The 16,936-nt window shown below is 43.1% G+C and overlaps 1 protein-coding gene across 1 annotated transcript in view; it reads right to left on the reverse strand.

Moving 5' to 3' along the window:
• Positions 1-16,936, reverse strand: part of TMEM169 (transmembrane protein 169) — a 31,705-nt gene continuing 14,769 nt past the window's right edge. The window contains exons 2-3 of the mRNA XM_058438580.1: positions 6,559-6,955; positions 1-2,873 (exon numbers count right to left, since the gene is read on the reverse strand). Coding sequence (XP_058294563.1) covers positions 2,251-2,873; positions 6,559-6,829 — 894 coding nt within the window. The 5' untranslated portion in view covers positions 6,830-6,955 and the 3' untranslated portion in view covers positions 1-2,250. The remainder of the gene's footprint in view (positions 2,874-6,558; positions 6,956-16,936) is intronic.

Consider the following 16,936-nt stretch of genomic DNA (forward strand, 5'->3'; position numbering starts at 1 on the left):
TGAGCAAATATCAATCAGACTTTATTTTTATTTTCTTTGTCTTCATTTTAATTGTTCATATCTCTGCAAATGCACCATAGAGCACCAAGATTAACACTAAAACTGTTGGGCACTTTTTTTTTTCTTGTCAAGCTAATAATTATTTAAAAAAAAAAAGAGAGAGAGTTCCTCTGAAGGTGGAGCTCAGCACCGTACATCAGGCAAATGTCCTGGGCTCTCTATGGGGAGCATGACCAACTCCTCTGGTTTGATTCATCGCAGCAGTTCTTTCAACAGCTTTGTTTTGAGACATGAACAAGAAAAGAGCACCAGCTATTCTTATAAGGACCCAAATCTCCAAATTCTGCTGACCTCTTAGGAGTTGATATTTTGAAATTAGAAGGACACCCTTAGGAGTGATTTTTTTTTTTTTAAGTTCAGAGTCTGTTAATCTGTATTAATCTGGTTTACACTCCCTACAGGCCAGGAAGACACAAGTTTCTCAGCACAGCAAAGATCATGTCTGTGGTTAAACTCAGAAAGGTCTGAGGGAGTAAAGCTCTGAGTGAGGTTTTGCCAAACAACAGAAGGCTAAATCTGGCTTCTTTGTGATTAGGGCTATTGATCTCTGTTGGAGGAAACTTTGGCAGATGCAATTCCTCCCTTCCTGGTCTTTAATCTAGGTTAAATATCACCACCTCGTCCCACCTCCACCACCAGGACAAAGAGTTATGCTACTATTATAAATTGTACTCTCCTGTCCACTATTCCTTTCCAAAAACAAATCGCATGACATTACAGAAGCTTAATTGCAAAGTATGTGAGGTGCTAATATCTATGTATAGTATATTCAAAGTATATGTAGCTAATATCTATATATAAATTCTCTGTGTAAGAGTCAGGCCTAAATAAATAAATGAATAAACAAATGAATGAATAAATAAATAAATAAATAAAACCATATTAGCAGTTTGGGGTTCTGAACGCATTTAAATTATCATTGTGAGGCAAAGATTCTGACTTGCCTACCAAAATAACCATTCTTGTCTATAATCCCAGCACTTTGGGAGGCCGAGGCAGGCGGATCACCTGAGGTCAGGAGTTCAAGACTAGCTTGGGCAACATGGTGAAACCCCATCTCTACTAAAAAAAAAAATACAAAAATTAGCCAGGCATGATGGCACGCAGCTGTAATCCCAGCTACTCAGGAGGCCAAGGCACAAGAATCGCTTGAACCCAGGAGGCGAAGGTTGCAGTGAGCCGAGATAGTGCCACTGCACTCCAGCCTCGGCAACAGAGTGAGACTCCGTCTCAAAAGCAAAACAAACAAAACAAAACAAAACAAAAACCAAATAACCATTCTTCCTTTTTCTTGCCAATTGGCGTGAACCCAATATTTAGCTGAGAATATAGCTACCCAGCCAAACAACTACATTTCCAGCCTCTTTTGCTCATGAGATCATGTGACTGAGGTCTTGCCAATGAGATATAAGAAGAATTGAGTGGGACTTCTGCAAAGTCTCCTTGAACAGGAAGGGGGTGTGCTTCTCTGCCCTTTCCTCTATTTTATCAGAAACATGATGTGATGGCTGAAGATGTAATCAGCACTGGGATGTTGAGGATAAGGGTGAGAAGGGTCACATCCTACTAATGGTAGAGAAATAGAAGAAGCCTGGGACCTGGATTACTTCACAGGGTCCCAGGATGGTCTGCCTCCAGACTTCTTCTGTACAAGAAAGAAATACACTTCTATCTTGTTTAAGCCACTGATATTTTAGGGTTTTAATTCTATGCAGCTAAATCTAAATCTAAATGATACACACAAATCTTTACCTTCTGCTACACTGTGGTAGACCAGCTTCCTAAATGTCTTACTCCATCCCTGTCTATTATCTTGGTGGATGTGGTTACCCCTGAGGTTCTTTATTCTCCCTGACACATTTAGTCATATACTCCCTTCAGTTCCAGGCACCAGTAACACTTCCAGGCTCCCAAAACGACACACAGCAGAGTTCCGTTGTCCTAGATAATTGGTGATTTTAGGGCAGGGAATCAAAAAGAGTTTGCCCATTGGATGAACTGCTTTGGCACAATTGCTTGTCTGCTCCCTGCCCTCCTGGAACCCTCAAGATGGTAAAACTGATCAGTATGGACTCTGGTTTCCCAGAAGAACTGCAGAGAGTAGGGGGTAATTTAAAGAAAGAATCTGCTGGAATTTTAAGATGATATATAGGCTACTGGGGCCAGAGGAGGGAGTAAGTTGTTGGGAGTTTAGACCGTGGAGGTTTCTACTTCTTGGATGGGGTCCTTGTTGGAGAGAGTGCTTGAGATATTGTCGGATTCAAGCAACTCCACAATGCTGTAGGGAGAACAGTCCTCCAGACCCAGCTTGCTGCAGAGCCAGCCACAGAAGCCTTTCTCCATGTCCCGGGCAGCTTGCCACCATGCTTCCCAGGACCACGAGAGCTGGACCACAGCAGCGTAGAGGCCCAGGGAAGAAGCCATGGCCATGATGAGCACTGGATAGAAGAGAATGAGGCAAGGGCAATACGAGATCTTGTGCCAGAATGTCCTTTCCTCATTATACACGAGGAAGATGTTGTACCAGGTGATAGTGCCATAGTAGAAAGAGACAACAAAAGAGAGGATGAAAACCACAGGCAGGCAGATCAGCGTCCAGAGGACCACATGGGGCCCACGGTCAGCTCCCATCTGGCAGGCCATTCTTCCTTCAGGCGTCATTTCCCTTGATGACTCTTTAGGCTTGGTCAGTTCCTGCAGCTCTTTCTCTGTCAATGTGACATGGATGTCCACCATCTGACCCTTTTTCTTCCCTCGTGTGATGGTCCCAGTTAAGGTGACATAGCGGCTGTCCAGAGGCAGGTTCCACATATCTGCAGGGTACAAAGGAGGTGAGAGTCAAGATCAGAAGAGTGGGCATTGCATCTCCATGTCGCACCCTCCCAGGCTGGGCATGAGGACAAGAGTAGCCTTTTTTACAGCATCTGGCACAGTCCTGGGTCAGTGATTCAATGGCAGACTGAGCGGGTCTCCCTCGGGAGGGCGACCACTGGTGTTATTGCTCCCACATGAACTCTCACTCCTTGTGCCTGGGCCCTGATAAAATTGTGAGGCAGGTTAAGCTTGTTTTTCATGTACTCTCTCCGCTTTTTGGGGCCTCAATCTTGGTACAATCTCTGTGGCATGGAGGAGTGTGAGGAACTTTGATACAGACATGATGCAAATGATGATCCTATTTTTAGGTAACAAGTGCTGTGAAGATACTGGACTGATGGACAGCCACCACCTTCCCTTCTCATGCCTAGTTCTGTGCTTTCTGAGAGGGGGCCCCTCACATGCCTGATCCAGCCCTCACATCCAGGGGCTGCACACATACACACATGCATCCCACATATACCATACACATACACCCTCTCACATAATACATACACACGATACGCACACACACACGCCCAATCACATACCACATACACACACTACACTATCCCATACACACACCACACACCACACACCATGCACATCACACATACCACATACACACCACATACACACACCACATATACCAAACACCATACATAACACATACACCACACATGCCACACACAACCTCCCCACACATACCACATGTAACACATACACATACCATATACACACCACATACCCATACATACCATACATACACACAACATACACACATAACACACCACACACACATATACACACCACACATACACACACCATACATGCACACAAATGCTGCCCCCCACGCATTCCACATATATACACCACACATACCCACCCACATGCCGTATGCACACACCACATACATACACATTCTACATACACACCACATACCCATACGTACCACACCACACATACCACACACATACACACACCACACAAATACCACGCACACATACATACACCATATACTCCCCCATACCACACCACCCACACCTATCCACACACACAACACCACGCATTACATACACACACACCATACAACACACACAAACAGCCCAGATACCCCCACATACACCACACCCACACCACACACCACACACCACACATACACACACACACATACGACTCACCCACACAGAACCAAATAGCCATCTGCTGGCCACCCTAGAAGTCTGGGTGGGGATGGGAAAATACAGGCTTTAGGCAGGCATGGACCTTGGGCCCTGTGGCCTCCTTGCCCCACAACTGAGAGATAAGATGAAGCCACCTAAAGAGCAGGGCCCTGGATAGTGGCAGGGACTCTGCTTACCCAGAGAAAAGGAATGTGCAGTCCCCCAAGCCCCGTCTTTTCACAGTCTTCATCACAGTAAACACCACCACCATCTATCCTCCCTGTCATTCCAGTCAATCACCCAGGAGTCATTATTGATTCATCTCTTTCTCTCACTCCCTGCCTCTGATCAATCAGCAAGTTCAGATTGCATCCTGAATCCAGCTTCTCTTCTCCAGCTTTCTCCTGCTGTCACCCGAACTTCTCCATTAGTGCTACTGTGGCTGCAGGGACATGATAGTCTCCCATCAGCATCCAGTCTTAACCCTTATAATTCATTCTTTATAGAGAAGCCAGAGTGATCTTTTACAAATATAAACAAGATGATGTCTCTTTGCTTAAAAGTCCTCCATTGACTTCCTCTTGCACTTGGAACAAATCTCAAACTCTTTACCAAGACCTGCAATGGCCACCATGATCCAGCCCCCGCCTACCTTCCTGTCCTCCTCTCACCATCCTCCCTCTTATTGCCTACACTCCCTACACTGAAATAACTCCTTTCCATAAACGGGCCAAAGCTGCTCTCGCCTCAGGGGCTTTGCCCTTGCTGTTCCGCCTCCAAAAACTCTGCCCTAGAACTTTTCATGGTGGCTCGCTCATGTCATTTGGATCAATTCAAATGTCACTTCCTCAAAGAAGCCTTTCACAACCATGCAATCTCTGCCCTACCACCTTCCACCCTCCACCAGTACTCATCTTCCCATCAGCGTGGTTTTGTCATCTTTGAACTCATACTACTACCTGGAAGTATCTTTTATTTGTTGACTCATTCACTATCTGTCTTTCCCTGAAGGTCAACTGCAGGAGAGCAGAGAAATTGCTTATCTTGTTCACTGTGGGCATATGTCTTAGAGATCTGTCCATCTACACAAATAGATCTGCCTCATCTCTCTACGGCTGCACAATAATAATTATTATTTTTTCGAGATGTTGTCTTGCTCTGTCACCCAGGCTGGAGTGCAGTGGCAGGATTTCGGCTTGCTGCAACCTCTGCATTATACAAACACACATTCTCCACCTCCCAGGTTAAAGCAATTCTTGTGCCTCGGCCTTCAAAGTAGCTGGGACCTCAGGCATGCCCCAGCACACCCAGCTAATTTTTGTATTTTTAGTAGAGACGGGGTTTCACCATGTTGGCCAGTCTCAAACTCCTGTTGTTGGTCTCAAAGTCTTGACCCCACATGATCTGCCTGCCTTGGCCTCCCAAAGTGCTGGGATTATAGGTGTAAGCCACCGTGCCCAGCCTCCACAATAATTCTTAATACAAACACATCATGGTTGCATTAGCTGCAACAAATATTCTTATATATGCCTCCTTATACAAGGATAACATGGGCATAAGTTTCATGGAGTAGATATTGAGAATTTCTGGGTCATGAGGTATGTATGTTTTGAACTGTGAATTTTACTAAATATTTCATAAATGTTGACAAATTTCCTCCACAAAGTGGTTGAAGCAGCTTCCACTTTCACTAAGGTGCATGAAGTATATCCATTTGCTCATATTGACGTAGTCATATTTTACTCAATTTTTGGCAAGCCTACATGTGAAGGAATACTATATCTCATTGTTGTCATAATTTGCCATATGATTTTCTTATGGCAAATTTTCTCATAATTTTCTTTATTCATATGAAAGTCAACAATTATTGTTTATTTTACATACACTAAGTAGTTAGCAGAGTCTGCTTGTGTTACCAATTCTTGTTATAAATCAGCCTCTTCCATTTCATTAGGAATTCTGAAAGGGTGGAGATTTCTGTATCATCTAGAAAAAAATGTAATAGGTGCTCAGTAAATACTGACCATTCGTTGAATGAAGACTGTAATATTGCACCAGGCTCAGTGGCTCATGCCTATAATCCCAGCACTTTGGGAGGCTGAAGCGGGTGGATCACTTGAGGCCAGGAGTTCGAGACCAACCTGGACAACATGGTGAAACCCAGTCTCTACTAAAAATACAAAAACTAGCCGGGCATGGTGGCACATGCCTGTAGTCCCAGCTACTCAGGAGGCTGAGGCAGGAGAATTGCTTGAACCCAGAAGGTGGAAGTTGCAGTGAGCCAACATCACGCCACTGCACTCCAGCCTGGGTGACAGAGCAAGACTCTGTCTCAAAATAAATGAATAAAAGGTGGTAATATTGCAAGAAGAAATGTGTCACCAAGAAGAAATAGGTCAGTGAGCAGATGCCTGTCTGTTCTGGAAGATGCCCTTTTGGTTTCCTTCGCATGGCTTTAAACAAGTGGGCTAGAGAGACTTACCATCATCCACAGGATAGTCTAGGAAATCATCTCCTTCCTCCTCTTTAGGCCGATCTCCACCTTCTGATTCCCCGGGCTCCTCATCTGTTTTCTCATTGTCTGAGCGGTAGATGATGATGGATTCTGGGCGTGACTCTTTCCTCTTCTTTTTCCTGCGCCCTATTGTGGATTCCCCATCCAGCGCCAGGGCAGCAGCCACAGCCTTCCTGAGAGAGCCCTGGTGGGGGCTTGGAAGCTGGACCTGGCCTTCTACTGCTGTTGGCTCTTCCATCCCAGACCTGACGTCTACTTATGCCTTATAAAGAGTTGGACTTGTTTGAGCAAACTCACAGTTCACACTTCACAGAACTTCTTCCTAGATGGGGTTATGCAAAGATGTCCCAAGGATGCATTCCACCTGAAAGATAGGAAAGCAAAGCCATCAACAGGAAGCAAATGGGATGAGATGAACAGGAATGTGGGAAAGGATCCTCAACTTGGCAGAAGCCTTCCTCTCCCTTTACTTCTTGCAATACTTTATTTTGGGAGTGCAATATAAATCGCTTATAATAGAGAGTGAATAAACTTTCACTACAGTAATATTTTTGTCATTTATACAAACATATAATATTTGGCAAAACCCACGTGAAGGAATACTATATCTCATTGTTATCATAATTTGCATTTTCTTTATTCATATGAAAGTCAACAATTATTGTTTCTTTATTTTACATACATTAAGTAGTTAGCATAGTCTGCTTGTGTTACCAATTTTTGTATATAAATCAGCCTCTAGTTGGAGCATGCAGAGTATAAGGAAGTTGGGTGAGGAAGCCTTAACCAGTAGATGAAAGTTAAGAACCAGAGGTAGGCTGGGCACAGTGGCTCACGCCTGTAATCCCAGCACTTTGAGAGGCTGAGGCGGGTGGATCACCTGAGGTCAGGAGTTCGAGACCAGCCTGGCCAACATGGCAAAACCCCGTCTCTACTAAAAATACAAAAATTAGCTGGGCGTAGTGGTGGGTGCCTGTAATCCCAGCTACTTGGGAGGCTGAGGCAGGAAAATCGCTTGAGCCCGGTGTGGGGGTGGGAGCGGCAGAGGTTGCAGTGAGCCGAGATTGTGCCACTGCACTCCAGTCTGGGCGACGGAGCGAGACTCTGTCAAAAAAAAAAAAAAGAACCATAGGTGGCTGGGACCTGTATTCCAGACTTCTGGCTATTGAATCATCCATTAAAACTATACTCAAATGGATAAATACAACATTAAGCAAGCCACTCAAATGGTACAACCACACCAACCATGTCTACCTTGCTATTCTGTAAAGGAAACCTGTCTCCTGGCTTCTTGTCAGCCCACAATCTCAAAAAGTTACTGGGATTTGTCCTATCACATGCTGGAAGAGTGGTGGAGAGGCTTCATTTTCACCCTTAAAATAACATTGTCTCTCCACTTTCTGTTCTGGACAGTGCAGGTCTGTATACCTGTCCTTCATTTTTTTTTTTCCTGGTAACTTATTTGTTAAAGAAAACAGGTCATTTATCTTGCAGATTCTCATAGCCTGGGTTTTGCTGATTGCATCCCCACAGTGTATTCCTCTGAACTCTGTGTTATGAGTTGATAGCTAAATAGAAAGTCTTGATCAATTTCACGTTGAAATTTTTTTTGGTTGATGGTTTGTTTTGTTTGGCAAGACAATTTTAGAGGTGATGTTTTGTACTTCCATTAGAAGTCCCCTAATGTCTAGTTGACTCTTTTTGTGACGTTAACAGCTAATTAATGGCCATTGACTATACCCATTAAATCATTAGGGGTTACAAAATGATGATATTCCATTTCTCTCACTTCTTAATTTATTAGCTAGAATACGCTCATGAACTTTCAACATACCCAGTTTTAATCCTAGTGAAAGAGGCAAATGGTCCTGCTGTTATGCAATATTATTGGCATTTATACTCTGAAAAATAACTTACGAACTATAGTGGCACCCGCTGTAGATATGAAAAGTTTCCAAGCTATTTACCAAAAAATTCCCCACTTTTCAAATAAGTGTGCGTATTATTCAGAATCGCAAGCTTCTACTCACAACCCTGCCGCCCCACACTCCTCGAGGCTGTACACTCTTGAGCAACTCCAGATTACTGGCTGTTACTTTTGTTCCCAACTCCCAAATCCCTCACTGTATTTCAGTGCTCTCGGAGCCTTTCCTTTATTGCCGCATGTACACCATTTGCCATCCCTTTATTCCCAATAATAAAGCTGCTTCTCCTCTCATGTGTATTCAAATGTTCCCAATGTCTACTGTTCTGGCCTAGTGGATGGGAGTGGGGCAGTGGAGAGAAGAAAGAAACAAAAATTCCACTAGGCTCTAGAATTCCACTAGGCTCCATTCATTTTGAGGCAAATCCCATGTCTAAAAATTATATATCTTTGGTAATTACCACGTGACAGGAAGGACTGTATATCATATCTCTTAAAATGCCAAAATACATATTTTTTTTCTCATTTCAGTGTTTCTAAAATTTAGGTGAATTTTAAGCCCAATGGAATGGCTTTTTCTCCCCCTCCAGGCAGGGGAGCTCTCCTCTGCTGCCCTCTCACCCAGTATTTCCTCTGGCCTCTGTCGATTTTCTTTCTCTTTCCATTGGATTGGCAGATGTTGGATCTAAATTAACTTTATAACTGGGCACTTAACCCAATGCCTGGAATAAATCAGGGACCCAGTGACAGAATTGGGAATCTTAGTGGTAGGATCCGCAGGATGAAATGGGCAGGTTTCACTACGTCCTCACTGCTTGACTTTGCCTGGGGGTGTACTGGGGGCAGAATGAGCGCCATTATCTTTAAATTCTTATCTATGGAGCTTTCTGGACCAGGAGATTCATTTGGCTGAGGTGTCTAAAAGTACAAAGATGTATACAGGAAGAAGCATGGCAGAGAGCCCTCCCAAGGTAAATAGATTCAGAGGACAATTAATCCAACCATTAGAATGCTGAGCAGGCCTTGGGCATTGATGAGCTCAACCAGGGCCCTTCTACCAAAGTGGCCTCTACACAGAGGACAGCAGACCTCTACCCAGAGGAAACTGAATGTGGAGGCTGAATGCCATCCACCCCCAGGTGAAGATTTTCAGATTTTGTTGTTTTATACACACACACACACACACACACACACACACTTCTTTTTATTATTACTTTAAGTTCCAGGATATACATATATGTATATCTATATATGTACTTATACATATGTATATATATATACAAATGTGTATATACATACATTTCTAATTCTACTCTCTAAGTGTCTATGTTTAATACAAAAATGTTTTCCCTGGTCCAAGTCCTCTTGTACACTGACATTCAGAAAGCTGCATCATGATAATTCTATGGTAGGAATGACCTCTGAACAAACCACTTCGAACCTACTTGAAGGTGCAATGATCACAGCTTGGGAGGCCACCCTAATCCACCGTGTTTTCCTACTTAGATCATCTGTTTTTCTCTGTAGTTGCTGGAGGCAGCTTATGAAGGGCCTTCCTTGGCTCTTCTATACAGTATGAATTTTCAAACTAGGGGTTGAGACCCCGAGGAGACGAAAGGACCAGAGCTTCAGAGCTGGGAAAAGTTTTATGTTCTGTACTCCTCACTACTTCTTTGAAGATGTGCCCAGATGTTCAGAAGGGAGACAGAGATGTTAAAGAGTACACGTGAGAAGGCAAGTTGCAAATCTCCTACTTCTTGTTCCCTTTTCCTCTCTCTTTGTTGAGGGGGTGGTGCTCTAGGAAGATGTGGCAGGGCAAAGTGAACACATGCATGGGGATGATGACCCTTATTAATGGGCCTTATAAACATTAAAAAGTGGCTGGGTACGGTGGCTCATGCCTGTAATCCCAGCACTTTGGGAGATGAAGGTGGGCGAATCACTCAAAAAAATTAATTTAATTTAACAAAAAAAAACATAAAAAGGTATGGTGTTCGACACTCTTGATTTGGTTGGGCACAATGGGAGAGGCCAATGTTAGATAACAGGAAGAGCTTCCTGAGCCCAGGGACAGACTAGTACAGAAAATAGTAGCTAAGAGAAGCTTTGGAGTCTCTTGGGGATATAAAAGATAAACATGATCATCTTGTTAGCTGATGGAGGAGAGGGACAATCCTATCAGAGGCAAAAAGAGAGATGACTTTTGAACATCCTATTAAAACCTTAGATAAGAAATATGAAATGTAAAGGGTTGGTGAGCTCCTGGCTATTCACCTTAGGGGGCTATTTTTTGCCTCAGGCACAGCTCATTTTAGAAAGGTGTCCAGCCAATGTCTACTCACAGTAGTCACAGGACAGAGACACTGTCCTTGATTTACCTTGAAACATGATTTCCTCATCTCCCTAAAATTAGAACACTATCCTTTGAGACTACAAAACATTCCCACAAACTTAGGAAAAGATGGGTTGTTTTGTAGTCATGGTAAAAAGTAGACAGTAGAACCAGTTTTAAACCTGTTCAGTTGATCAACAACAATCTCCCTCAGTGTCTTAGTCCATTTGGGCTGCCATAAGAAAATACCATAGGCTAGATAGCTTATAAACAACAAGAATTTATTTTGTACAGTTCTGGGAGCAAAAAATCTAAGATCAAGGTTAGGGGTTTGGTAGGACTCACTTTCTGGTTCACAGATGGTGCCTTCTCACTGTGTTTTCACGTGGCTGAAGGAGCTGACTAGCTCTCTGGGTCTCTCTTTTTTTTTTTTTTTTTTGAGATGGAGTCTCACTCTGTCGCATAGGCTGGAGTGCAGTGGCGCAATCTCGGCTCACTGCAACCTCTGCCTCCCGAATTCAAGCAATTCTCCTGCCTCAGCCTCCCAATTAGCTGGGACTACAGGCACATGCCACCATGCCCAGCTAATTTTTGTATTTTTAGTAGAGATGGGGTTTCACCATGCTGGCCAGGCTGGTCTCAAACTCATGATCCGCCCGCCTTGGCCTTCCAAAGTGCTGGGATTACAGGTGTGAGCCACTGAGCCCAGCCTCTGGGTCTCTCTTATGGGGGCACTAATCCCATTCCTGAGGACTCCACCCTCATGACCTAAAGCCTCACCTAATGCCATCACTTTGGGGGCTAAAATTTCAACATACGGATTTGGGGGGGAACACAAACCATACCTTAACACTTAGCAAAGATGTTTTTGGAAATTAACCCTCAGTCAGTCCTTTGTTTCTGAAAGTCAATCAGGTGAGTGGCTCTGTCCCTGTTTGGCTGACTTTCACACTAGTGTGAGTTGACTTTTGGCCAATCAGGGTCTGGCACTCTCATGTTGGCTTTCAAAAACGTACTCACTTAGGCAGTTGTTGATTGAACATGTTTAAAACTAATTCTGGTGGCTACTTGTTATCACAGCTACTGTAAAAAGTGTTTTCCTAAATTTGGGGATCCTTTTTACTGTTAGTTTCCTGCAAGTCTGGAATGTATCAGATGTCTCAGTACAAGAATGTGAATTATCTGTTGCCATGTAATGAATTACCCAAGAAATAAAGGTTTAAAACAATAAAAAAGTTATTATCTCACACAATTATGTGTGTCAATAAACTGGGAGTGCCTTAGCTGGGTGGTGAGTAGTCTTCTCTACCTGCTTCCTGCCTATAGAATTCGGAGGTCCAAGAGCGTTTTTTTGTTTTTATGGTTTCTGAACCTTTTAGTGTTCTGTGAATAGAATTTTCTCAAAAATTCTGTGGCATTCCTATAAATAGTTTCTCTGAGTCAGAAATGTGAGAGCGGCTTAGCTGGTTTTCTTTCAAGATCTCTAAAGATGTCAGGGCTGCAGTCATCTGAAGGCTTGAATGAGGCTAGATCTGCTTCCAAGATGGTTCTCTCACATAATGCTGACTCAGTTTCTCTCCACATAGGCCTCTCCATGGGCCATCTGAGTGTCCTTACAACAGTGGCTGGCCTTCCCCAGCATGAGTGGTCTGAAAACAGGTATTTTCTTTGACCACCCCAACTTGACTCTTGATCCCCATCTCTTCCTCATCCTTGATTTCCTCCTTCTCCAGTAGCTCCAACTTCCTTCTACTGGCTCTTTCCCCTTTGCCTTCAAACTCAGAGTTCCTTATCTAGAAAAAAATAACTTTACCTTGCCACTTTACTCTTTCTGATATCTCATTTATCTCCAACCAAGCTTTTCTATCAAATAGTTTATAGCCACTCATATCCAGTTCATCCTGCAATATTCTGCCCTTCCTCCCCACTCCCAATCTCTGTACACACATACACACACACGCACACACGCACGCGTGCAAGTCACTTGCAAAGATGAGAAATAGGCCAGGAAATTGGCATTTATCAAGCCTTATGTGTCAGGCTGTAAGGTAAACTCTTTATAGATGTTCTCTTATTTGCATCTCTCAACAAGCTTGACAGGTAGGTCTTACTTTCCTCACTTGACCTATTAGGTTCAACGCGTTAAATATAGCAGTGAGAGAACTTGGATTTAATTCTATACTTGCATAACTCTAAAGTCCAGGATTTCCCCACCAAGATTTAGAAGAAGTCAAGGCCAGGTGTGGTGGCTCATGCCCGTAATCCCAGCATTTTGGGAGGGCAAGATGGGCGGATCACTTGAGGTCAGGAATTCAAGACCAGCCTGGCCAACATGGTGAAACTCTGTCTCTACTAAAAATACAAGTAGCTGGGCATGGTAGTGCACGCCTGTAATCCCAGCTACTCAGGAGGCTGAGGCAGGAGAATCGCTTGAACCTGGGAGGTAGAGGTTGCAGTGAGCTGAGATCGTGCCACTGCACTCCAGTCTGGCGAGAGAGTGAGACTCTGTCTCAAAAATAAAATAAGTAAAATAAAATAAAATGAAAATAATGAAAATAAAAAATAGAAGTAGTCAAGTGGTAGTAGCTGCAGTGAACAGCTGATGGTTTTTGGTTTTTTGGTTTTGTTATGTACTGTCCAAAACCCTATTTCTCCTTCATTTGATGACAGATCCACGCATTTTGGTGAGGAACCGTCTTGAAAGTCCCTGATGTGATCACAGTGACCACTTCACCATTCTTATTCTCCTTGTCACACCAGAGCTGTTGATTCCACTAATTTCCAAATCTTTCTTGAACCTTCCCTCACCTCCTTTAACTTTCTACTCTCATTCTCTTTTACCTCTCAAACCTTCCTTCTGTTTCTTTTGCTCCCTTATCTGCCTTCTCCAACCCATAATTGCCAGTGTTTTCTAGGCCCGATTCTTAATTCATTGTCCTCTATTCTCAACAGCATACTCTGTTCCTCTTGTTAAAATATACAGCCTTCCTGCACACAGCTGTAGGACCACTTTTATGCCAAGAACACCCAAATGTAGATCTCAAGATTGTATCTCCAATAGCCTGGCGAATATTTTCTAATTGAATTATTTAGCAAAGCATGTTCAAACCAAACTCATCTTTATTTACAGCAGAGAACCTCTCAGTGTTACCAAGAAAAAAGGAGAAGGGGGAAGGGGGAAAGGAAAGGAGAAAGGGATAAAGAAGGAAACTCCACAACATTTATGGAATTTACTGATTGTGTAATTTGGTAGGTTATGTGTTGATTATACAGTACATGCATTATCTCACTTAATTATACATTCAAAAAATATTTACGTATTCATTTATTTTTAGAGATGGGGTCTTTCTATGTTGCCCAGGCTTGACTTGAACTCCTTGACTCAAGCAATCCTCCCACCTCAGCCTCCCGAGTAGCTGGGACTACAGTCATATGCAACTGTGCCCAGCTTCAGTAAATATTTATTAAGTAACACTATGTGCTAGATATCGCAAAGTTGTTCTAGGTATAACAATTTTTTTTTTTTTTTGAGATGGAGTCTTGCTCTGTCGCACAGGCTGGAGTGCAGTGGCACGATCTCGGCTCACTGCAAGCTCTGCCTCCCAGGTTCACGCCATTCTCCTGCCCCCGCCTCCTGAGTAGCTGGGACTACAGGCGCCCGCCACCATGCTCGGCTAATTTTTTGTATTTCTTTTTTAGTAGAGATGGGGTTTCACCATGTTAGCCAGGATGGTCTCAATCTCCTGACCTTGTGATCCACCCGCCTCGGCCACCCAAAGTGCTGGGATTACAGGCGTGAGCCACCAGCGCCCGGCTTGTTTTTTTTTTTTTTTTTTGAGACAGAGTCTCGCTTGGTCACCCAGGCTAGAGTGCAGTTGTGCAGTGTCAGCTCACTGCAACTTCAGCCTCCAGGTTCAAGCGATTTTCGTGCCTCAGCCTCCTGAGTAGCTGGGACCACAAGCGTGCACCACCATGCCCAATTAATTTTTGTGCTTTTGGTACAGACAGGGTTTCACCATGTTGGCCAGGCTAGTCTCCAACTCCTGACCTCAAGTGATCCATCTGCCTCGGCCTCCCAAAGTGCTGGGATTACAGGTGTGAGCCACCATGCCAGCCTAGGTACAATAATTTTATGAAGCAAATATTATTTTGCAGAAGAGGACACTTGGACTTAATAATAGTAACAACAGAAACTTATTGGATGTTTATTGTGTGCCAAGTGCTGCTCTAAGTACTTTACAATAATCATATTGTTCAATATTCACAACAAACCAATGAAGTAGGTACTTTTATTATTCCCATTTAGAGGAGAAATTTGCTCAATCTTACATAGCTAGTAAGTGGTGGGGCTGGAACTCACACTCAGGTTTGCTAATTTCAAAGCCCATGTTATTTTCATTGTGCCGTACTACCCGCCAACATTTATGCAAAGATCTATAAACTTCTAGAATGTTCTTTGATGAACTCATTTCCTATATTAAGGACATATTTCCATATACCTAATAATAATTAGTCTCTAAGTCCTGCTAGTCATTCCTATGAAATCTTTTTGTTAATTTGTTCATTTGAATTTCTACTACCACCATATGCCAGAATACAGCCTTCATACTACTTCCTCTAAACTGGAAGACATTCTAAAATGGAAGACATTCCTCTACCATTTTTTACCATATTAATGGTGATTAATAAACAAAACAATATTTTTATTTTGTCTTGCCATTACTGACTAAAATATATCTGAAGGCCTGTCTGGTGTTTGAGGCTCTCCATATTTGCACCCCACCCTAGGATTCAGTAGCAATTTTCCCCCTTCCCTTTCCCACAACATGACTACTCAACACATCCGCTTATGTTGGTTTCTTCATCTTTGTCACGCTTCTCCACTTCTTTCAAGCCTGGCTCAAGACAGACTCACTTGCTCACGTCCCCTTCTGTGACTACCCCAGCCCCCATGTCCTCTCCTCCCAGCCTAACCCTGTGTTGCATATGTATGGTGAGAATTCAATGAATGGCCCAGTATAAAATGCCTAATATGTGACTGACACTTCATAAATATTAGTTTCTATTCCCTTTCTTTTGCCTTCTTCTATTTGTAATTTAATAGCATTTGCCATCTGAACCATACACTTAATACTTAATTATGCAGCATTTCATATCATTGTATAGATTATAGATGGCATCATGAGCTTTCATTCATCTTTCTAGGTAGATAACAAACTTCTAGAGATTAGGAACTGTCTTACTCTTCTTTTTAACCACCAATGGGAAAACCCCAGGGCTGGACATGTAGTACAAAGTCAGTATGTACTTGTTGACTTCATAGGACAGAGAAGAGAAAATGTCTTGACAGAAATATGACATAAACAACTGTTAAGAAAGAAAGGCTTAATTCTCTTCCTCATTTTTGTATACTTTATTATGCTTTAAGTATTTGATCTGAGAAGCAGGTTCTAAACATCTCTCCTTCCTTTTAGATTTCACAAGAGAGAGGTTAAAAAATTTTTTTACCCAATTTCCAAGGCTTTAATCAATAGACTTGAGAGAAGAGAGAGGACTTTGTTCTTTTCTCTGGCAGTTAAGCTGTGCCCATCTTCCACTTCCACTTCCACTCTAAAGATTATTAACAGGCTGGTCACGGTGGCTCATGCCTGTAATTCAGCACTTAGGGAGGCCAAGGCAGGTGGATCACTTGCGATCAGGAGTTTGAGACCAGCTTGGCCAACATGGTGAAATCCCCTCTACTAAAAATACAAATATTAGCCAGGCATGGTGGCACACACCTGTAATCCCAGCTACTCCAGAGGCTGAGGTAGGAGAATCGCTTGAAACCGGGAGGCAGAGGTTGCAGTGAGCCGAGATCACACCACTGCACTTCAGCCTGGGCAACAGAGCGAGACTCTGTCTCAAAAAAAAAAAAAGATTATTATAAATGTGATATTACAGAGTGTTAGCTTCAATCAACCATTAGCTCTGTACTCTTGGTCATTGTAGGGGGGAAAACAGGTTTTTAAGAACATGCCCTTCCTTCCTTCCTTCCTTCCTTCCTTCCTTCCTTCCTTCCTTCCTTCCTTCCTTCCTTCCTTCCTTCC

This window comes from Hylobates moloch, unplaced genomic scaffold (assembly GCF_009828535.3).
Source record: "Hylobates moloch isolate HMO894 unplaced genomic scaffold, HMol_V3 SCAFFOLD_1, whole genome shotgun sequence".
NCBI lineage: Eukaryota > Metazoa > Chordata > Mammalia > Primates > Hylobatidae > Hylobates > Hylobates moloch.